The sequence below is a fragment of the Callithrix jacchus genome, chromosome 7 (genome assembly GCF_049354715.1).
Source record: "Callithrix jacchus isolate 240 chromosome 7, calJac240_pri, whole genome shotgun sequence".
NCBI classification, from domain to species: domain Eukaryota; kingdom Metazoa; phylum Chordata; class Mammalia; order Primates; family Cebidae; genus Callithrix; species Callithrix jacchus.
This window is the reverse complement of record NC_133508.1, coordinates 74,292,325-74,315,589: the sequence shown is the minus strand read 5'-3', so window position 1 is coordinate 74,315,589 and position 23,265 is coordinate 74,292,325. Positions and strand designations below refer to the sequence as shown.

General features: G+C 46.0%; 1 protein-coding gene and 1 non-coding gene across 5 annotated transcripts in view; one reads left to right on the top strand and one right to left on the bottom strand.

The window, feature by feature from the left end:
- The window catches only part of EPHA10 (EPH receptor A10), a 48,779-nt gene that overhangs the window by 5,590 nt on the left and 19,924 nt on the right, over positions 1–23,265 (top strand). For all 4 annotated transcript variants that reach the window (XR_013519931.1, XM_035250848.3, XM_035250847.3 and 1 more), the window contains exons 4-5: positions 5,384–5,539; positions 6,440–6,790. Coding sequence is in view for 3 of the 4 variants with exons in the window: in XM_035250848.3 (XP_035106739.1) it covers positions 5,384–5,539; positions 6,440–6,790 (507 nt within the window). In the remaining variant the exon portion in view is untranslated. The remainder of the gene's footprint in view (positions 1–5,383; positions 5,540–6,439; positions 6,791–23,265) is intronic.
- LOC118143531 (small nucleolar RNA U13) lies at positions 8,715–8,813 on the bottom strand. Its single transcript, XR_004727732.3, has one exon. It is a non-coding gene; the product is annotated as a small nucleolar RNA U13 (small nucleolar RNA).

Genomic DNA, 23,265 nt, shown 5'->3' with positions numbered 1-23,265 from the left:
ATTTTTTTAGAGATGGGGGTCCGTGTTGCCTGGGCTTGATTGTAGCAGTTATTCATAGGCACGATCATAGGGTATCACAGCCTTGAGCTCCTGGGTTCAGGCATTCCTTCTGCCTCAGCCTCCTGAGTCAGTGAGACCACAGGGATCACACCCAGATTAGGAACTTCTGGAGCTCAGGCACTGGGTCGTATTAGTGTCAGCAGCCCCAGCATCCATAACAGGATAAGGCATATGGTAGGTGTTCAGTGAAAATGCATTGGGTAAACAAGTGGTTACCATAGGGTGTGACGCACAACCAGGCAGCTAAGGAAGCATGGAAGGAAGAACCTTGCTGGGTTCTGGGAAGCATGGAGAAGGCATCCCAGAGAAGGTGAGGGGATCTTTTTTCTGAGGCAGTTTAGAGCACTCTAAGCTCAGGAATTGCATGCAGAATCATGGAGGCAGGAAGGAACATAGCATGGTTGGGCCTATATAACTAAATGTGGTTAGAGCAGAGGGCATGTGGGGGTGTGGGAAGTTAAGTAATGGCACTGGAGAGAAGCAGGGCCTTGAATGTTGGGATAAAGAGCTTAGGCCAATGGGGAAGATTTGAAGCAGGGATCTGACATGCTCAGATTTGTAGTTTCAAAAGATCACTCAAGCTACAGCTGCAAAAAAGGGATTGAAGAGGGAAGGATTAGGAGCCAGAAGATGAAGAAGGAAGATGGTTCACTAGTGCAGGAGAAAGACCACAAGGTCTGAATTAAGGTAGTAGCAGAGATCACTGAGAGATGAGGATCATGAGTTAGCATTCACAGCACTTAGTGACCATGTGATACAGGAGGAGAAAGGAGTCCCCTTTGACTTATATGCTACTGGGGATTGAATGGACAGAGGGATCATTCACTAGGGTACAGAACACAGGACATCATAAATATGATGTCCCTGGCACATTCCAGAGGAAGGGGTTAGAAAGGGGTCTGGAGCTCAGCCAGACAGAGATAGTACTTGAAGCTGTGGGTGTGATTGGGACAGACCAGAGAGAACGCGTGGGGGAAGAAGCCAAGAGGGCCAACAATGAAGACTCATAGAAGAGCAATACTCAAGGACAAGTAGAAAATATAGAGCCCATTAAAAAGGCTGAGAGGGAGTGGGCAGGGTATGGAGAAAAACTAGGAGAGTGTGATATTGTGAGAGCTTAGAGAGATAGGGGTGTCCAGGAAGGAATGGCCTACAGAGTTGGGAAGCAGTCAGGTAAGTCGAGGGTTAACAAGTGCCCACTTGGTGGCCTTGGTGAGAGCAATTGCAGCTGAGTGATGGGTAGAGAGACCAGGTTGCAGTAGACTGAGGGATAAAGAAAGTCGAAGAGCTGGAGTCAGTGAATCTAGAAGCCTGGATTTGAATTAGGAGAAGAGGCAGTATCTCGAGGAGGACATTGGGTTGAGAGAGGATTTTTATTGTAGATGGGAGAGATTTGTTTGTATGCTGAAGGGCAAAGAGTCACTGGAGTACCAAGTGTGTATGTGGGGGGATCCCCATCCCAGTCCCAGGAGGCAGGAGTATTTTATTATTGATGTGAGCTAGAATTGCTGATACCTGTTGCTAACAAAAAGCGGGCCGCATTTTGGTCAGTTCTATTATTGTTTTTATATACTCTATAGTTTGTGCCCTTATTGCCTGCACCCAAAATGGGCTGCTTTTTACTGTTTCACTACCAAGAGGGGAGACAGCTGATGGAATGTAGTCTTTGATGAGGTTAAAGGGAGAGATCCAGGGTGGAGATAGAAGGGCTGGCCTTCAACAGGAGGTGGCTCATTCCCTCCTCTAGGACTGGAAAGAAGGAAGAGAGGGGAGATGGTTGCAGATGGGGGCATTTGTGTGTTTTGATGGGCAGATGTTGAGGGAATTACTAACTGATGGCTTCTCTTCTCCCTATAAGGTGGGAGGGAGAGCATCTGTAGAATGGACAGTAAGGTCCTTGTCTGTTTTATTCATTGCTGGATATCTATAGAGCCTACGTAACAGATGCTAAAAAATATTTGCTGAATGAATGGATTAGGAGTGAGAGGAGGAGGTTTCTCTGAGAAATGAGGGAGAAGGAGAGAGAGAGAGAGACTAAAAAACCCAATCCATATCTGATGAGACCAGAAAAAGGCCACTTGTAATGGCTTCAGCTTTGCCTTGGGGAGTTGGGAGCTGTGGACAATGCCAAGGAAAGCTTCACAGGGGAGATGTTATTTGAACTGGGGTTTGGAGAAGTATAGAAGTTTGCCAGGAGAAAAGGGATATAAGGAGTTATAGAACAAGACCTAGAGGCGAAAGGATGTGCTCAGTGTAGCACAGTAGAGTGGCTGGCAGTGGGGAGCTGTTGGAGGATATTAGGAAGGGAGGGAAATCGTTGGATTTGAAAGGCCTTCCAAGTGCCTTCTGCAGCTAACAGACTCCCCTCTACAAGTCAATAGATAAGAGGGGAATAGAGCTAAGATGTTCTTTTCTCCTTTTTGTTTCTCTTTAGTGACCTTGACTTTTGTTTTCTCTCTTAGTCACTAGAGAAATTAGTGAAAGAACTGGGATTTCCTTTGGGGGGAAAAATCAGGGCTGTTAATCAGTATCTTTAATTCTCCACTAGGGCCAGGTGCAGTGGCTCACACCTGTAATCCCAGCAATTTGGGAGGCCAACGCAGGATGATCGCTTGAGCCAAGAGTTCAAGATCAGCCTGGGCAACATAGGGGGACTCCATGTCTACACACACAAAAATTAACCAGGCCTGGTGGCACAGCATGCCTGTGGTCCCAGCAACTTGGTAGGGCTGAGATGGGAGGATTGCTTGGCCCCAGGAGGTGGAGGCTGTAGTGAGCTATGATTGTGCCACTGCACTCCAGCCTGGGCAACAGGGCAAGACTGTGTCACAAACAAACAAACAGAAAACAACTCAGTGGGACTGCCTTGGAGCCAAGGGACCCAAGCAGATATGTTCCCTGAGGGTCCATAGGGCACAATGAGCCCCTGTGATGGGGTGGCACAAGGGGGTGGTGTGATGTGGGCTTGGGTTGGATTACTGACAGAGAAGCTAATGAGGGCTCATCCTAAGGAGCACTTTCTGCCAGTGTTGTTCAACAAAGGCAGTCTCACAAGCCGGTGAATACCTCATGATGAAGTATGTGACAAAGACTGTGGCTACTGCTAGGGAAGCTGCTGGAGGACCAGGCCAGTGGGAGCTGAGCCAGATTAGCTCTGAAGTTCTGACCTTGAAGAGAGGGAGGGGCTGGCGGTCAGGAATCCCTGAATCTGCTCTTCAGCACAAACCCCTTCTAAACAGCCTTTTACAGCAGAGATGCCACTGCTGTCCCTGATGGGCCCACCCACCTCTAGGACAGCTGCCACCCTCATACACTTGTGGGGAGGGAGCCTCCAGCATTCTTCCCCTATTGCTGTGAAACCCTGTGAACAGATCCTTTATCTGGGCCCTCACTCGCTCTCCTATTTCACAACAGAGGTGGGCAGGCCATGATTGTTATTCCTACTTGACCAGTGGTTTCTTGAGGCCAGAGAGGATGCTAGATCCCAAGCCTGCCAAGTTCCAGCCTGGCTTTCTGCTGCCCACTGGACCATGGGGATAGTTGGCCCATGCTTTGTTCTGCCGGCAGAGAAGCTTCCAAAAGCTCCTGGGCTGCTGAGCCCCTCCCACAGAGTTGTGTTGCCCAGAACTCTGGGCAAGATGGACCCTCCCAAGCCTAAACCTTCCAAACAGTGGAAATCCTAGTCCTCTCCCCTCTTCTCCCACACAGGCTGAAAGTTCTTCCCCAAGAGCTAGCCTGCACCCTTTCTGTTGTACTGCATCTTCTTGGAGCTGGAAAGCAGCCAGCTAAACTAGAGGGGAGGGCCAGAGAACAAGGGGAGGACCACCCAAGCTGTGAGATGTGGAGCCAGGAGCCCCTGTCTCCCTCCTTGGCCCAGGTGAAGAGAAATTTTTTGAAGTGAGTGTTTAGCAGTTACCTTAGGCTTGTAGGGGAGGAACAGCAATTACTACCATTATTGTGAAAATGTGGTTGGTGCTGGGCTAGGTGGTTTACATGTTTTATCTCAATCCTCCAACAACCTTTTTTGAGGTAGGTATTCAACACAAGGCTCAGAGAGGTCAACTGATGTGCTCAAGGCTACACAGCAAATACGTGGTGTGACTCAGCTACAAACCCAGGTTGTTCAGATAGGCACACTTGTGCTCTTAACAACCTGTGTTCTGAGAAGTGAGAAGCAAACTGAGTAGGTGTCAAGACTGGAACCAGGTCTGACTCATGGCCCAGGGAACTTTTACTGGCCCTTCTCTCTCCACCCACCCTCCCCGCACCTGGTTGGCTTTACTTTCAGTTGAGAATTTATGATGCACAAACTCAAATGATGGTGGTGGTGGGAGGGTGTGTGTGTGTGTGTGTGTGTGTGCGTGCATGCTTGCGTGTCTGTCCCTGGATAATCCCTTGGGACATCTCTCCTCCCCTCTCTTTCTCACACCAGGACTGCAGAGTTTGGCTCATTTTCTTCCAGTGGGCATGAGGGTGGTGTGATGCGGACTTGGGTTGGAATCCCACAGGCTGTGGGGCAGTAGCTGCAGGCAACTTCACCTCTCCTAGCCTTAGCTCCTTCGTTTTAAAAAGGGGATAAAGGGCCAGGCACAGTGGCTCACGCCTGTAATTTCAACACTTTGGGAGGCAGAGGTGGGGGGCAGGGCAGATCACTTGAGGCCAGGAGTTCAAGACCAGCCTGGCCAGCATGATGAAGCTCCATCTCTATTAAAAATACAAAAAAAAAAAAAAAAAAAAAAAAAAAAAAAAAGGCAACCAGGCATGGAGGTCCAGGCTTGTAATCCCAGCTACCTGGGAGGCTGAGGCAGGAGAATCACATAAACCTGGGAGGTAGAGGTTGCAGTGAGCTGAGATCTGGCCACTGCACTCCAGCCTGGGCAACAGAAGGAGACTCTCTCAAAAACAAAAACAAAAATGAAAAGTAAAAAGAGGATAACCTCACAGGTGGTTGTAAGGATATGAATTAACAGGCGTAATTTTTTAAAAATAAATACAGACAGGGTTTCACCATGTTGCCCAGGCTGGTCTCCAGCACCTGGACTCTAGTGATCTCTGGCTTTGGCCTTCCAAAGCGTTGGGATTATAGGCGTGAGCTATTGCATCCGGCTGAAAGTAAAATGTTTTAAAGTTATCTGAACACACTGAACGTTTACTAAGGGTTGGTAATGGGTTGTTTAGGAGTCACTCACGGGGCAGTGCTGACTGGAGTCCGCTGTTTTCCTACCGTAATTGGAGGAGATAAACCCTGCCCTAACCAGGCCAGTCAGCAAAGCGGGAAGAAGCTGTGGCGGAGCCTTGGCTTCTCACCCGCCATGCCCTGCAGCCTGTCCCCCAGGGTTTTACAAAGTGTCCCCGCGGCGGCCCCTCTGCTCACCGTGCCCAGAGCACAGCCGGGCCCTGGAAAACGCCTCCACCTTCTGCGTGTGCCAGGACAGCTACGCGCGCTCGCCCACCGACCCGCCCTCGGCTTCCTGCACCCGTGAGTCCCCCTCTAGGCGGCACTGCAGAGGGTGGCGGGGTGGGGGAGGACAAGGAAGGCCTAATCCGGGTGGTGGTGAGAGAGGGGGCTCCGCACTGGGGCGCACGACGGCGGATACGGGGGCCAGCGCCCCAGAAGGCGGGATGTGGGGACCGGAGCCTGGGCGGGCGCTGGAGGCCGGGGCCTTAGATGAGAAGAACCAGGACAACTGCGAGAGTCCAGATGGAGGATGGGGTTAGGATGCTTGGCGGGTCACTGAGGAGAGCGCCCCTCCGCTGTCCTCTCTGCACCCTGCCTACCCTCCAGCCGAAAGGGGGGCTCCCGACCTTCGCACCATCGGTTCTTGGTCCACACACTCACATCCTCGGTTCCTCACTTAACTCCTCCCAAATCCTCACCAACTGCCCTGCCGCTCTCACCTGCCGACCTACCAAGGGCTCTCACACCTGGGTCCCTGACCCTTCCCTGGGGGAGAGACAAACCCCTGCTCCCGCTCGCCCGGGGCTCATTCGTCCTTGACCCCTCACTGACCATCTCTGTTCCAACCTCCTCGACTGAACCCACGCCCCCATCCCTCCCACCCCAGACCCCTCTCCCCTGTCCTATCCCCCACGCCCACTGGCTCCCACGGCGCCATTTCCACTCAACCAACCCTGTCCCTTCCCTGACCGTCCCTTCTGCCCTCCTCCCTGACTGACCCCACGCCCCTGTCCCTCCCGTCCCCCTCAACCACCCAGTCCCCTGATGAGCGGCCCGCTCCCTCCTCCCCGATTGACCCTCGCGCTCCAGCTTCTCCCGCCTCACTGGGAGGTGGACCAGCCCCCGCCTGCCCCGTGCATCCCGCCCCCCTCGCCGGCCCCCATGCCCAGCCCTGACCGTCCCGCCCCTGTGCCGCCCCAGGGCCGCCGTCGGCGCCGCGGGACCTGCAGTACAGCCTGAGCCGCTCCCCGCTGGCGCTGAGGCTGCGCTGGCTGCCGCCGGCCGACTCAGGCGGCCGCTCGGACGTCACCTACTCGCTGCTGTGCCTGCGCTGCGGCCGCGAGGGCCCGGCGGGCGCGTGCGAGCCGTGCGGGCCGCGCGTGGCCTTCGTGCCGCGCCAGGCCGGGCTGCGGGAGCGCGCCGCCACGCTGCTGCACCTGCGGCCCGGCGCGCGCTACACCGTGCGCGTGGCCGCTCTCAACGGCGTCTCGGGTCCAGCGGCCGCCGCGGGAGCCACCTACGCGCAGGTCACCGTCTCCACCGGGCCCGGGGGTAAGGCCGCCTGCCCCCCCACCCGCGTCCCCCGCCCCGAAGCCCCCGCGCCTGCCACCCCCATGCCTGCCCGCGGCCGCCCCGTCGGTCCAGCAGGAACCCCACCCACCCTCCCCAGAGAAGCCACACTCTGTGCACGCACCCCGCCCCTCTCCGGGACACAAAATCACCCCCGGACTCTCCAGTGCCAGTCGCCCTCCCGAGTCTGCAAGAGAAACTAAGAATGCAGGCGTCCCCTTGCTACCAGGCCAGAGGGGAGGCGCGCGGTTCTGTGCGTCTGCGGGAAGCCGCTGGGTGCTCGCCTTTCTCCTGAGCGCCTGCACAGCCTCTGTCCCGCTCACAGCTCTGCAGTTGGCCTTGCCTCTGACTTCTCAGGGAAAAAGAGGTGGAAAGTCCCTTAATCTCTTACCTTACCTTTAAAAAAATGTCAGTAGGAAGCCGAATTTACTTCCTTCCCTCTGTCTGGGGAATCGGGGTCCGGTCGTGTGTCCCTTGCCTCCATCCCTCGGCCTCTGCATGGTTTTGGTGCATTGGCCACCCCTTTCCTGGCCCCGGGAAATGGCAAGGAAGCTTGTAGAGTTAGGCCGTAAGGGCGATGGAACGCACCAGCCAACACATCGCTGAGTCTGGACGTGAGATGAGTAAGTGAAGACCTACAGCCTTTTCCCACCACACCTTCACTCCTGACAGTTTCTTTTGATTGGCTTCTCCACTAGGGGGGACCTTCAAGTAATGCTTGTGTTCTTTGCAAGAAAGATAAGCTAGTGGTATGGTTTCTGACTCTCTTCCTAATCGAGGCGATAGGATTGGTCTGTAACCCTGCTTCCCTGCCTTCTGTGATTCTGCTTCTGTCTTCTGGCAGTTCTGTTGTCGAGAAGTCTGAGGCTAGGGTTATTTTCATTCTTTTCTACCTAACTTGGACATATGACATATATATGTATACACACGGATGTTAGAATAATTCTTTAACCTACTTAATCTGTTGAAAATAAACTTTTTTTAAAATGGAGTTTTGCTCTTGTCACTCAGGCTGGAGTGTGGTGGTGGTATCACAGCTCGTGGCAACCTCTGTCTTATGGGTTCAAGCGATTTTCCCACCTCAGCCTCCTGAGTAGCTGTGATTACAGGTGGGCACCGCCACACCCAGCTAATTTTTGTATTTTTAGTAGAGATGGGGTTTCACCATGTTGGCCAGGCCGGTGTTGAACTCCTGACCTCAAGTGATCTGCCTGCCTCGGCCTCCCAAAGTGCTGGGATTACAGGCGTGAACCACCATGCGCCCAGCCAAAAATAATCATTTGACCAATATGGATTTCTTTTGATTGAGTAAAGCTTTTGATTTGCACAACTTTTTTTTTTTTTTCCCCTGGAAAAGTTTTCTTCAGGCCAGGCACAGTGGTACAGGCCTGTAGTCCCAGCATTTTGGAAGCCTGAGGCCAGGAGCAACATAGTGAGACCCTGTCTCTACAAAAATTTTTTTAAATTAGCCAGACATGGTGGTGTGTGCCTATAGTCCCTGCTGCTCAGGAGGCTGAAGTGGGAGGATCACTTGCGCCCAGGAGTTTGAGGCTGCAGTGAGCGATGACTGTGCCACTGCACTCCAGCCTGGGCGACAGAGCCAGACCATGTCTCTTAAAAAAGTTTTCTTTAGCTACTGCTTTGACTAGAACTTCCGATAGCTCAAACATATCTCTTATTTAAAATATCTGTAAGCCTTAGGTTGTACATTCATTTTCTGATTCTCAAATCGTGTCACTTGACTTCCTTGATCATTTTGAGCTCTTAATCCATTTCCACTGCCTTTTGGAGGTTTCCCAACTCGTCTGGGTTTCTGGAACAGTACTGTTTTTTACTGTCTCTATTGTGATTTAACATTTGCTATTGCATTTACATTTTTAAAAATTCCTTTCCGATCTTTCTTTCATGTTAGATGGGTCTTGTGCCGATGTCGTGAAAAGGTTCAATGATGACACACCTCACACGAGTGTGAATTCCCAGTCACACCCACAAACTACGAAAGGATCACATTTTTTAAAATTCAGTATAGAAAAAGGAAAAAGCTATAATCTTATTATGTAGACATAAACCACTATTAATATCTTAGAGTATATACTTCCAGAAATGTTTCCATCTTTATCTTGGTATTCATATTTTAATTATCTACCCATAAAACCCCTTTTGTTTTTTTAATATTTAAATTATTTTGTATTTTCTTTTTTTAAATTTTAGGTGTATTCTATATCCAGCATTTCTCCCCATGTTATCCCTCCCCACCCTCCCCACCCCCCACCATCCAGCGCCTACCCCTCAACTGCCCCCAGCGTGTGACGCTTCTCTCCCTGAATCCATGTGTTCTCATTGTTCAACACCCTCCTATGAGTGAGAACATGCGGTGTTTGGTTTTCTGTTCTTGTGTCAGTTTGCTGAGAATGATGGTTTCCACATTCATCCAAGTCCTTACAAAGGACACAAACTCATTGTTTTTTATGGCTGCATAATATTCCATGGTGTATATGTACCACATTTTCTTTGTCCGGTCTATCATGGATGGGCATTTGGGTTGGTTCCAGGACTTTGCTATTGTATACAGGGCTGCAGTGAACATACGTGTGCATGTGTCGTTATAGTAGAATGATGTATAGTTCTTTGGGTATATACCCAGTAATGGGATTGCTGGAAAACCTCTTTTGTTTTAATATGATATTTTGGTCAACAATGGATGGCATATGATGGTGGTCCCATAAGATTATAATGGAGCTGAAAGACTCCTGTCATGTAGTGCTTTCTGTTACAACTGCCCGCAGTATTCAGTACAGTCACAGGCTGTTACCCAGGCTGTACAGGTTGTAGCCTAGAAGTGTGATAGGCTATACCATCTAGGTTTGTGTAAGTATACTTTGATGTTTCTATAGCAATGAAATCGCCTAACAACGCATTTCTCAGAACATCTTCCCATCATTTGGCAATCCATGATGGTATATGTAATACTTTTATCTGACATTTTATGTTAACAATCTTAACTGTTTTGACACAGATGGATTTAAAAGCCCTGTTAAGGAAATAATCTTCTATTTCCACTTTCTACATAAAAATACTAGGCGCGGTGGCTCACGCCTATAATCCCAGCACTTTGGGAGGCCAAGGCGGGTGGATCATGAGGTCAAGAGATGGAGACCATCCTGGTCGACAAGGTGAAACCCTGTCTCTACTAAAAACACAAAAAATTAGCTGGGCATGGTGGTGCATGCCTGTAATCCCAGCTACTCAGGAGGCTGAGGCAGGAGAATTGCCTGAACCCAGAAGGCGGAGGTTGCGGTGAGCCGAGATCATGCCATTGCACTCCAGCCTGGGTAACAACAGCGAAACCCTGTCTCAAAAAAAAAAAAAGAAAAATACTAAGCTTCTACTGATCGAGGGCCACTGTATTTGGCACTGTGCAATATGATTTTCTACATTAAGTCATTGAAATGGTGCTGGGTGCTGTGGCTCACGCCTGTAATCTCAGTACTTTGGGAGGCTGAGGCAGGCAGATCATTTGAGATCAGGAGTTCGATGAGGTTTCAGCTTGGCCAACAAGGTGAAACCCCACCTCTAGTTAAAAAAAAAAAAAAAAAAAAAAAAGCCAGGTGTGGTGGCACACGCCTGTAATCCCAGCTACTGGGGAAGCTGAGGCAGGAGAATCGCTTGAACCCCAGAAGTGGAAGTTGCAGTGAGCCAAGATTGTGCCACTGCACTCCAGCTTGGGTGACAGAGTGAGACTCCACCTCAAAAAAAAAAAAAAAAAATTAAATAAAACTCAGATTGGTTTTGAAACCCAGGTCTGTGTGCCCTCAAAGCCCTGAGCCTTTAACCCCTAGGCCATATAATGCTTCTGCTTTTTACTGAACTTTTTCTAAAAATCAGAAATGGATGTTAATTTCATAAAATGCTTCTTAAGCATTTTCAAGATGACCACATTTTTCCCCCTTTGACCTGTCAGTATGATGAATGCTATTAATGGATTTTTCAATCTGAACTCTCTGCACTCCTGAATTATACCCTACTGGATACGAGTATATTATTCTTTTGATATTTTGCTGAGTTCATTGGCTTATATTTTAACGTTTTTTTCTATCTACATTTCTTTTTTTAAAAAAAGTTTTTATACAAAGATCTCTTGGCATGGAACCATCTGCATTTCTAAGAGAGATTAGTGTTTTGTAATGTGTTCTTTGTCAAGTTTTGGCACTATGGTGATGCTGGCTTTAGTAAAGCCATCAGGAAAAATATCTTCTTTTTCCCTGCTCTGGGGTATTTTAGTAGCAAATTTATATATTCCTTGAAGGCATGAAAAACTGCCTGGGAAACTTTCTGGGATCTATGCCATTTTTGGGGAGAAAGTTTGATATTTTATTTATTTATATAGTTAGTTAGTTTTTGAGATGGAGTTTTGCTCTTGTTGCTGAGGCTGGAGTGCAATGGCGCAATCTTGACCCACTGAAATCTCTGCCTCTAGGGTCCAGGTGATTCTCTTGCCTCAGCCTCTCGAAAAGCTGGGATTGCAGGCATTCGCCACCACCCTTGGCCTATTTTGTGTTTTTAGTAGAAATGGAGTCTCTCCATGTTGGTCAGGCTGGTCTCGAACTCCTGATCTCAGGTGATCTGCCCACCTCTACATCCCAAAGTGCTGTGATTACAGGCGTGAGCTACCATGCCCAGCCAGATATTTTTATTTTATTTTATTTTTGAGACGGAGTTTCACTCTTGTTACCCAGGCTGGAGTGCAATGGCACGATCACGGCTCACCGCCACCTCCACCTCCTGGGTTCAGGCAATTCTCCTGCCTCAGCCTCCTGAGTAGCTGGGATTACAGGCACGCCTCACCGTGCCCAGCTAATTTTTTGTATTTTTAGTAGAGATGGGGTTTCACCATGTTGACCAGGATGGTCTCAATCTCTTGACCTCGTGATCCACCTGCCTCGGCCTCCCAAAGTGCTGGGATTACAGGCTTGAGCCACCGTGCCTGGCATATTTTAATTTTATTTTTCATTTATTTTTTGAGATGGAGTTTTGCTCTTGTTGCCCAGGCTGGAGTGCAATGGCACAATCTTGGCTCACTGCAACCTCCACCTCCCAGGTTCAAGTGATTCTCCTGCCTCAGCCTCCCAAGTAGCTGGGATTACAGACACGTGCCACCATGCCTGGCTAATTTTTATATTTTTAGTAGAGACAGGATTTCACCATGTTGGTCAGGCTAGTCTCAAACTTCTGACCTCAGGTGATCTGACTGCCTCAGCCTCTCAAAGTGCTGGGATTACAGGCATGAGCCACCAGCCCCAGCCAAGGTTGATATTTTAAATCTTTACTGTAACTTCTTCTTGATCAGTTTTATAAATTTGTGCTTTCCTAGAAAATGTTTTGGTGTTCTTTTTCTAATTTATTATTAGAAATGTATATACATTTCCTGAGTACCTGGAGTTTACTTTCTCTTTCTTCCTGTTGTATGCTTGTAATCTCTCTCTTTTTTTCTTAATTATCCTTGCCAGAAGTTTATTTTATTGGTTATGACACAGAGTCAGCTCTTGAACCTATCAATTCCGTTGCTCTTTTGTCTCTTATTTTATGATTTTTTTTTTTTTTTGAGAGGGAGTCTCACTCCGTAGCCCAGGCTGGAGTGCAGTGGTGTGATATCAGCTCACTGCAACCTTGCCTCCCAGGTTCTAGTGATTCTGCTGCCTCAGCCTCCCAAGTAGCTGGGATTATAGGTGCACGCCACCACACCCAGCTGTATTTTATGATTTTTATCTTTATTAATACGACTCTCCTGCTTTCCTGATATATATATTTTTTGAGACAGGGTTTCACTCTCTATCACCCAGGCTGGAATGCAGTGACATGATCTTGGCTCACTGTAACTTCTGCCTCCTGAGTTCCAGCGATTCTCCTGCTTCAACCTCCCAAGTAGCTGGGATTATAGACGTGCACCACCATGCCTGGCTAATGCTGCATTTTTTATAGAGATGGGGTCTCACTATGTTGCTCAAACTGGTCTTGAACTCCTGACTCAAGCAATCCTCCTGCCTTGGCCTCCCAAAGTGTTGGGATTACAGATGTGAGCTACCATGCCCAACCTCAGAAGTGTTTTTCTAGGCAAGTTCAGTGCTTAGTTATTTTTCATTTTAATTTTTAAAGCTATGAGTTTTCCTCTGAGTATTGTCATTTCCAATCCATTTGATACATGATATTATCACATTGTTAGTAATATGGGTTTTTAAAGGTATAGTTCATGTAACATAAATTTCCCCCTTTTGAAGCATCACTTCAGGGATTTTTCATATATTCACATGGTTGTGCAACAAGCGCGATCTGATTCTAAAACATTTCACTACCCTGAAAGGAAGCTCATTAGTCACTCACATTCCATCTACCTCCTCTAAGCCTTGGTAACAACCGGTCTTTCTGTTTCTATGGATTTGCCTATTCTAGTCATCTCAATACATGGAATTATGCAATATATGAGCTTTCAAGTCTGGCTTCTCTCCCTTAGCATAATGGTTTCAAGGTTCACCCATGTTGTAGCATGTATCAGTACTGCATTCCTTTTTATGGCTGAGTAACATTCCATTGCATGGATAGACCACAGTTTTGCTTATCCATTCATCAGTTGATGGACTTGGGCTGTTTCTACATTTTGGCTATTATGAATAATACTATTGTGAATATTCATATATATATATGTTTTTGTGTAAATGTATATTTTCAGTTCTCATGGCTATATACCTAGGAGTGGAATTGCTAAGTCATATAGTTATGGACTGAATTATGTTACTTCCAGTTTCATGTGTTGAAACCCTAAACCCCAATGTGACTATGTTTGGAGATAGTTCCTTTAAGGAGGTAATTAAGGTTAAATGAGATATAAGGGTGGGCCCTAATCCATTAGGACTGGTATCTCTATAAGAAAAGGGAGAGACACCGCAGCACACTCACTCTGTGTCCATATGTGCACAGAAGAAAGGCCACTTGAGAACACAGTGGGAAGGTGACTGGTCAGGAAAATAGCTCTCATCAGATTACAGATCTGCTGAGCACTTGGCCTGGGATTTCTAGCCTCCAGAAGTGTGAGAAAATAGATTTTTGTTAGGAAAGCCATCTTTGTTATTGATTGATTGATTGAGAGAGAGTCTTCCTCTGTCACCCAGGCTGGAGTGCAGTGGTGCAATCTCAGCTCAATGCAACCTCCACTTCCCAGGTTCAAGCCATTCTTGTGCCTCAGCTTCCAGAGTAGCTGGAATTACAGGCACATATCACTACGCCTGGCTAATTTTTGTATTTTTTAGTAGAGACAGGGTTTCCCCATGTTGGCTAGGCTGGTCTTGAACTCCTGGCTTCAGGCAGTATGCCCATCTTGGCCCCCAAAGTGCTGGAATTACAGGTGTGAGGCACCGTGCCTAGCCTAAAAATCACCTTTGTTATTAAAGGTCTGCAGTTTCTTATTATCATAACCTGAGCTGACTAATACGTATAGTAACTTAACTTTTTGAGGCATTATCAACTTTTTCAAAGCAGGTGTACCATTTTGCATTTCTGCCTGCAAAGTACAAGGGTTCCAGTTTCTCCACCTCCTCACCAATAATTGTTATTGTTTGTCTTTTTAACAGTATCCATCCTAGTGGATGTGAGGTGGGATCTCACTGCGGCTTTGATTTGCATTTCCCTAATAACTAATATATCATTAGTATTTGAACATCTTTTCCTGTGCAGGGTTTTCTTTTTGTCATTAAGTTATAAGATATTATAACTGTAGATATGTATTATAGCTACTAGACACTTGTGTTAGTTTCCCAGTGTTGCTGTAACAAGGTGCCAAAAACCGACTGGCCTGAAACAAATGTATTGCAAAAGGTGTCATCAGGGCCACACTGTCTCTGATGGCTCTAGGGGAGGACCCTTCCCTGCTCTTCCAGCTTCTCATGTTTGCTGACAATCCTTGGTGTTCCTTGGTTTGCACACGCATCACTCTAGTCACATGGCTGTCTTCTCCCGGTGTCTTCACATCACCATCTCTCCGTGTGCGTTTTTTTCTGTGTTCAAATTCTCTTTTTCACGAGGCACTAGTCATATTGGATTAGGGCCCACCCTAATGACCTCATTTTAACTTGATTACTTCTGTGAAAATAAGATCACATTCTGAGATGGGGGCTGGTTAGGACTTCAATGTATCTTTTTCAGACACACTATTTAACTCATACAAACCTTGTCAACTAAATGATTTGTGAATATTTTCTCCCACTCTGTGGTTTGGCTTTCACTTTATTGAGAATGTCTGTTCAATAACAAAAGCTTTTAATTTTTTTCCCCCAGAGATGGAACCTTGCTCTGTTGCCCAGGCTGGAGTGAAGTGGTGTGATCTCAGCTCACTGCAACCTCTGCTTCCTGGGTTCAAGCGATTCTCCTGCCTCAGCCTCCAGAGTAGCTGGGACTACAGGCGCATGCCGCTATGCCCAGCTCATTTTTGTACCTTTTTTTTTTTTTAGAGACGGAGTCTTGCTCTGTCACCAGGCTGGAGTGCAATGGCATGATCTCGGCTCACTGCAGCCTCTGCCTCCCAGGCTCAAGCAATTCTCCTGCCTCAGCCACCAGAGTAGCTAGGACTACTGGTGTGCACCTCCACGCCTAGCTAATCTCTTGACCTCGTGACCCACCTGCCTCAGCCTCCCAAAGTGTTGGGATTACAGGAATGAACCACTGTGCCCAGCTAAAAGCTTTTAATTTTGATGCACTTTAATTTATCTATTTTTTCTTTGGTTGTTTGTGCTTTTGGTGTCATCACTAAGAAACCATTGCTTAGTCCAAGGTTAATATTTCTGTGTTTCCTTTTAGTGCTGTAGTTTTGACTCAGATTATTTTAGAGGATGTGCTTTCATTTCTAGATGACTTGCTTTTATTTTGTTTATGTTGCTGATTGTAGTGCTTCATGGAGGTTCATGCATGGTAAAGATTTTTAAACAATTTCATGCTACTTTAAAACAATATGCACTATTTTGTAGTGTAGTTCTTTTTCTCTCTCTTTATATCTATCTATCTATCTATCATCTATCTATCTATCTATCTATCTATCTATCTATCTGTTTACCTACCTACCTACCTATCTATATGCAGATGCTCCTCAACTTAAAGACAGGCTTATGTCCCATTAAGCTCATTATAAGTGGAAAATATTGTAAGTTTCAAAATGCATTTAATGCACCTAGCCTGCCAAATGTCACACCTTAGCCTAGCCTACTTAAACATGCCCAGAACACTTACATTAGCCTACAGTTGGGCAAAATCACCTGTTTTACAATGAGTATCTATTTTACATTCAGTACGGTATGTAATTTATTGAATACTGTACTGAAGTGCAAAAACAGAATGGTTGCGCTGCTTGTACACCATTGTAAAACGATCATCAGTTAAACCTCACAAGTTATTATTCAGTTGGAGTGCCTTCTTGTTTTTACTTGTTTCAAAGACTGAGGGGGGGTTGTTTTGCACTCTGTGATTTTGTTAAAATTCCTTGTATTTGTAATGAATTTTGTTTTAAATATTTCAGTTTTGCTGATGCGCTTTTAGTTTCTTCACCCAGCCCTTCTCAGTTTCTCCATTTTTATCTCATCTTGTTTCGTTTTCTTCTCCAGCTGTTTTCTCCTTATGACCTTCTGTACCTAGTTGGTGGAGGCTGTGTTTTCTTTCTTCTTAAAGTGCCAGAGCATCTCCTTATTCTCTATCACATTAAATCACTTTTCAAGATTTGCTTCTCCTGAATTTTCAGAATAATGCTCCCATTCCCTTATTCTGAAATATTTTTTCATATACCCAATTTCTGGTATTTTCTGTGTACTCATTCTCGAGTAAGGAGATAGCTGGTGTTTGCCAACAATGACAAAAAAGATATGTGAATTGCCCTTTGAATTAGCTGTGAGGTTTTCAGCTGCAAGTAACAACATATCCCAGTCTAACTGATTTTATTATTATTTTTAGAGACAGGATCTTACTCTGTCACTCAAGCTGGAGTACAGTGGCATGATCATAGCTCACTGTAACCTCAAACTCCTGGGCTCAGGTGATCCTCCTGCCTGAGCCTCCCAAGTGGCTAGGACTGCAGGTATGTGCTAACATGCCCAGCTAACTTCTTTTTTTTTTTTTGAGATGGAGTTTCACTCTTGTTACCCAGGCTGAAGTGCAGTGGCGCGATCTCAGCTCACTGCAACCTCTGCCTCCTGGGTTCAACCAATCCTGCCTCAGCCTCCCAGGTAGCTGGGACTACAGGCATGCGCCACCATGCCCAGCTGATTTTTGTATTTTTAGTAGAGACAGGGTTTCACCATGTTGACCAGGATGGTCTCGATCTCTTGACCTTGTGATCTACCCACCTCGGCCTCCCAAAGTGCTGGGATTATAGGCGTGAGCCACCGTGCCCGGCCACTTTTTTTCTTTGTAAATTTTTTTTTGTAGAGATGAGGTATTGCTATGTTGCCCAGGCTGGTCAATTCCTGGCCTCAGGTGAGACTTTCACCTATGCCTCTCAAAGCTCTGGGATTACAGGCGTGAGCCACAGTGCTGGGCCCTAACTGACTTTAACTTAAATGATTTCTTAACTCACATAAGAGGGCTAGAGTTAGAGCTTGGTTCACTCAGCAGCTTAAAAGTGTCCTCAAGGACTCAGGTTTTTTCTCTCTGTCCTCTCTGCCATTCTCATCTTGGAGGCTGGTTCCCTCATGGTAGTAAGTTGGCTGCAGCAGCTCCAGACATCACATCCTTACCATTCAGAGGCAGAAAAAGAACCATTTCTTCCTCGAAGGTATCTTTTTAGAAGCAAGAAATTTTTCTCTGAATCCCCGTCCCCAGCTAACTTCTTTTGTTGGCCTGAAATGGATTATAAGTCCAACCCTAAACCATTCATTGGCAAAGGGAATGAGTGCACACAAATGTCTTAGAACAACCAGAATTTACCCAAGTCACCTATGGGGAGACGGTAGACTCTGAACCAAAAATTCAGCTCAGCTAGCAGGAAAGGGGGACAAGGCTGTTGACTGGGTTTCCAATACTATCTGCTGCAACTTTGGCCCCACCAGGGTGCTGACTGATTCCCATCCCAAACCTATAGCTGGAGAGCTTTTAGATCCATTAGTAGGATTTATCAGGCTTTCATCTACGTATCTCTTTGGAACTGAAATGGAACCATCTTCTACCTCTCTATCCTGGTTGTGTAATGCTCTCCACAAATGTAGCTTTAAAAAAATGATATTTCTAGCCTCCCCTTCCCATCTCTGCCCCTATCTGTATTTGCAAGGAATGTTGCCACCTCCTAGAATGCTTCACCGCTCCTCTCACTTTGTGCTCAGGTCTTTTCTGGGAGCTGCCATCTCAAAGTGAATTTTGGCTGAGAAGCACCCCTGGGGGACAGGGAAGAACACTCTTCCTCGAAAGCAGCTCTGCACCAGAGTGCTGGCTGTGCATTGTCCACTTGACAAAGACCTGGCTTTTTTTTTTTTTTTTTTAAGAGGGTCAGACACTGAGGGGAAGAATAAAGGATTTTTCAAGTTATTTTTAGAATGGGAGGCAATGCCACTCTGTGGGCAGTGTAGCCTGCGGGTTTATTATAATCGCACTTTTTGATCTAGTCCCACGGGCTTGATCGTAAGTAGAAATGTGCTACTCTACTCTCCAGCCCCCATTCTGGAGATCAGCTGTCAAGACTAGTTTACGGTGATGGTGTAGGTTTTCAAGTCTTACTGTGTCTCTGTGTTTTAATTGGAATTTGGGAAAAACACGGAGTGGAGGCTGATAGATGTATATACCGTTTAAGACCAGAAGCCACATCCATGCGCTTGTCAGAGCCTGAGCCACCTACTTCCTGTCTCCAATTCCTTGCCTTATTACTCTTTGATCTCTGCTTTCCTCAATCCCCCAAAGACAGCAGGAACATTCACTTTATGAAAGCCAGGGGGAAATCTGGATCATCATCTTACTCTGTCTCTTCTCGACATAAGACACTGCCCAGCGCCAGCTCCTCTTGCTGGAATGCTGGTGCCGGGTGCTTGCTCAGTCTCTCATACACATTACTTCGTAAAATTCCCACAACACGCCTAGGATGTGTCATCATTGTTCCCATTTTACACACGGGGAAACCAAGGCTCAGGGAGTAAGATCACGTGCTTGTGGACCAATAGTGGGCTAACCACCAGAAAAGTCAGGAGGGAAACTTCCTAAATGTTCTCTTGCCGGTCTTCCATCACCTTGCTCACCCTCGGTCTTCCTCCTGCCTCTCTGGCTCCTTCTTGTCAAACTTTCTTCCTTTGCCTATTTCTTAAATGCTGGTGTTTCTCAGGCTTATTCCCTAAAAGCTTTTCCTCTTCTCTTTCTATGCATTTTCCTGGACATTTTCATCCCTTCACCTTCTGATGGCTCCTGCATCTCCATCTTTCTCTCAGACACCTTTTCTGAGACCTGGGACCATTTCTCCCACTGCCTTCCTGGCATCTTCTCTTGGAAACCTCTTTGCTGAACACAAACCCCAGGCCTTATTACCTCCTGTACATGTGTGTATGTGTGTGTATGCTGCTGTTCACTCCACATCATCTAGACCATCAATTCTCAACTTGTCTGCACACTGGAATCACCAAGAAACTTAAATAAAACAACGAATTCCTGAGCTCCAGCCTACAGAGGTGAAGACTTGTTAGCTCTGGGTTGTGACCTGGGCATCAAATTTTTTTATTGTAAAAAACACATAAAATGTATCGTCTTACCTATTTTATGTGTATTGTACAGTATGTTAACTAGATATGTTTTTCAATGGATCTCTATAACTTTTTCTTTTCCTTTTCTTTTTATTTTTTGAGACGGGGCCTTGCTATATTGCCTAGGCTGGAGTGCAGTGGCAGCCTTGACCTTCTGGGCTCAGGCAATCCTCCTGCCTCAGCCTCCCATGTAGCTGGGACCACAGGTGTGTGTCACCATGCCCACCTAATTTTTTGATTTTTTGCAGAGACAGGGTTTCACTTTGTTGTCCAGGCTGGTGTTGAACTCTTGGGCTCAAGTGATCCTCCTACCTTGGCCCTCCCAGAGTGCTGAGATTACAGCCATGAACTACAACACCTGGTCTTTAGAACTTTTTCATCTTGCAAAGCTGTAATTCTATATCCATTCAACAACTCCCCTTTACCCCCACCACCCTCCCCTGGCAACTACCATTCTACTTTCTTTTTTTTCCCTAAGACTCAGGCTCGCTCTTGTCCATCAGGCTAGAGTATAATGGCGCAATCTCAGCTCACTGCAACCTCTGCCTCCTGGGTTCAAGTGATTCTCCTGCCTCAGCCTTCCAAGTAGCTGGGGTTATAGGCACCTGTCACCACACCTGGCTAATTTTTGTATTTTTAGTAGAGACAAGGTTTCACCATGTTGGCCAGGCTGGTCTCAAACTCCTGACTTTAGGTGATCTACCTGCCTCGGCCTCCCAAAGTGCTGGGATTACAGGCATGAGCCACTGCCCCTGGCCCCTTTTCCTTTCCTTTTTTTTTTTTTTTGAGACGAAGTTTTACTTTTATTGCACAGACTGGAGTCCAATGGTGTGATCTCAGCTCACCACAACCTCTGCCTCCCAAGTTCAAGTGATTCTCCTGCCTCAGCCTCCCAAGTAGCTGGGATTATAGGCATGTGCCACCATGCCTGGCTAATTTTGTATTTTTAGTAGAGATGGGGTTTCTCCATGTTGGTCAGGCTGGTCTTGATTTCCCTACCTCAGGTGATCTGCCTGCCTTGGCCTCCCAAAGTGTTGGGATTCCAGGCATAAGCCACTTGCCCAGCCTTTTTTTCTTTGTTTTTTTGAGTCAGCGTGTCACTCTGTCAACCAGGTTAAAGGGCACTGGTGCAATCTTGGCTCACTGCAACCTCTGCTTCCAGGGTTCAACTGATTCTCCTGCTTCAGCCTCCCGAATAGCTGAGATTATAGACATCTGCCACCATGCCTGGTTAATTTCTATATTTTTAGTAGAGACAGGCTTTCGCCACATTGGCCAGACTGGTCTCAAATTCCTGGCCTCAAGTGATCCACCTGCCTTGGTCCCTAGGTGTGCTGGGTTTACAGGCGTGAGCCACTGGGTTTACAAGCATGAGCCACTGCACCTGGCCTACTATTCTACTTTCTGTTTCAAAGAGTTTGACTGCTTTAGATACCTCACATAAGTGGAATCATGCAGTATTTGTCTTTTTGTGACTGGATTATTTTTCTTAGCATAATGTCTTCAAGGTTCATTCATATTGTGGCATACGACAGAGTTTTCTTCTTTTTAAGGATTGGTAGTACCCTATTGTGTATATACACCATATTTTCTGTATCCATTTATCTACTTATACATTTTGGTTGCTTCCACCTCTTGGCTATTATGAATAATGCCCCACTGAACATGGGTGAGCAGTATTCAAGACCGGATTTCTTTTGGATATATGACCAGAATCAGGATTGCTGGATCATATAGTAACTATAATTTTTTGAGGAACCTCCATATTGTTTTCCATGGCAGCTGTGCCAATTTGCATTCCTACCAATGATGTACAAGGGTTCCAGTTTCTTCATGTCCTTGCCAACACTTGTTATGTTCTATATTTTTGGTAGTGGTCATCCTAAAGGGTGTGAGGTGATATCTCATTGTGGTTTTGATTTGCATTTCCCTGATGATTAATGATATTACACATCTTTTCATGTACTTCTTGGCCATTTGTATATCTTTTTTTATTTTTCTGAGACAGTTTCACTCTGTTGCCCAGGCTGGAGTGCAATGGTGCCATCTCAGCTCACCTCCGCCTCCCGGGTTTAAGTAATTCTCATGCCTCAGCCTCCCAAATAGCTGGGATTATAGGTGCGTGCCATCATGCCCAGCTAACTTTTGTATTTTTAGTACAGACAGGGTTTTACCATGTTGGCCAGGTTGGTCTCGAACTCTTGACCTCAGGTGATCCACCCCCTTGGCCTCCCCAAGTGCTGGGATTACAGGCATGAGCCACTGCGCTTGGCTTGTATCTTTTGAAGAAATGTCTACTCAGGCTGGTCCAAGTGCAGTGTTGTTTACAACTAATTGATCACATCCAGTTATAGATTCCTTTGTTCCTTCTCCACTCTCACTGCCTCACCTGGTAGCCAAAAAAAAAAAAAAAGTCTACTGAAGTCCTTTGTCCATTTTTGTTTGTTTGTTTTTGTTTTCATCTTTATCCTTTGTCCATTTTTAAACTGAGTTATTTGGTCTTTGTTATTGAGTTCTTGGCAGTCTTCATACATTCTGGATATTAACCCCTTAGATATATGGTTAGCAAGTATTTTCTCCCATTTCAAAGATTGCCTCTTTACTCTGATTATTGTTGCCTGTGCTCTGCAGAATGTTAAAAGTTTGATGTAGTCTCATTTGTCTATTTGTGGTTTTCCCACCTGTGTTTCTGGTGTCATATTCAAGAAATCATTCATTGCCTAATCCAATGTCATGAAGCTTTCCCTCTGTGTTTTCTTCTAGGAGTTTTATCATTTCAGACCCTACATTTAGGTCTTTAATCCATTTTGAGTTCAATTTTGTGTATGATATAAGGTGAGGGTCCAACTTCATTCTTTTACATGTGGATATCCACTTTTCTCAGTGCCATTTGGTGAAGAGATTATCCTTTCTGCATAGCATAACCTTGGTACACTGTGGGAGATCATTTGATCATACATGGAGAGGAGTTATTTCTGGGCTCTGTATTCTGTTTTGTTGGTCAATATGTCTGTACCATATTGTTTTGATTACTATAGCTTTGAAATATGTTTTGAAGTCAGGAAGTGTGAGGACTCTACCTTTGCATGTGTGGGTGAGTTTTGTTGTTGGTTGGTTTTTGTAAATAATGGAGTCTCACTGTGTTGCTCAGGCTGGTCTCAAGCGATTCTCCCACCTTGGCCTCCCAAAGTGCTGGGATTATATGTGGGAGCCCTGCCTCTGACCCAATTTTATTTTTCCTTCCCATGATTGTGTTGACTATTCATGGTCCTTTCAGATTCCATATGAATTTTAGGATATTTTTTCTATGTCTGTAAAAAACGCCTGGGATTTTGATAAGACTGCATTGCATCTGTAGTTCACTTTTGGTGGTAGGGACATTTTAACAATATTAAGTGTTCTATTCCATGAACACAGGATGTCTTTCCAACTATTTGTGTTTTCTTTCATTTCTTTCAGCAATATTTTGTAGTTTTCTGTATGAAAGTCTTTCAATCCTTTGGTTAAGTTTATTTCTAAGTATTTTATTATTTTTGATGCTATTGTAAGTGGGATTGTTTTCCTAATTTTCTTTTTGAATTGTTCGTTTATAGAAACACAACTAATTTTCGTGCATTGGTTTTGTATTCTGCAGCTTTGCTGTATTTGTTTATTAGTTTTAAATTTTATTTTATTTTTTTGAGATGGAGTTTTGCTCTGTTGCTCAGGATG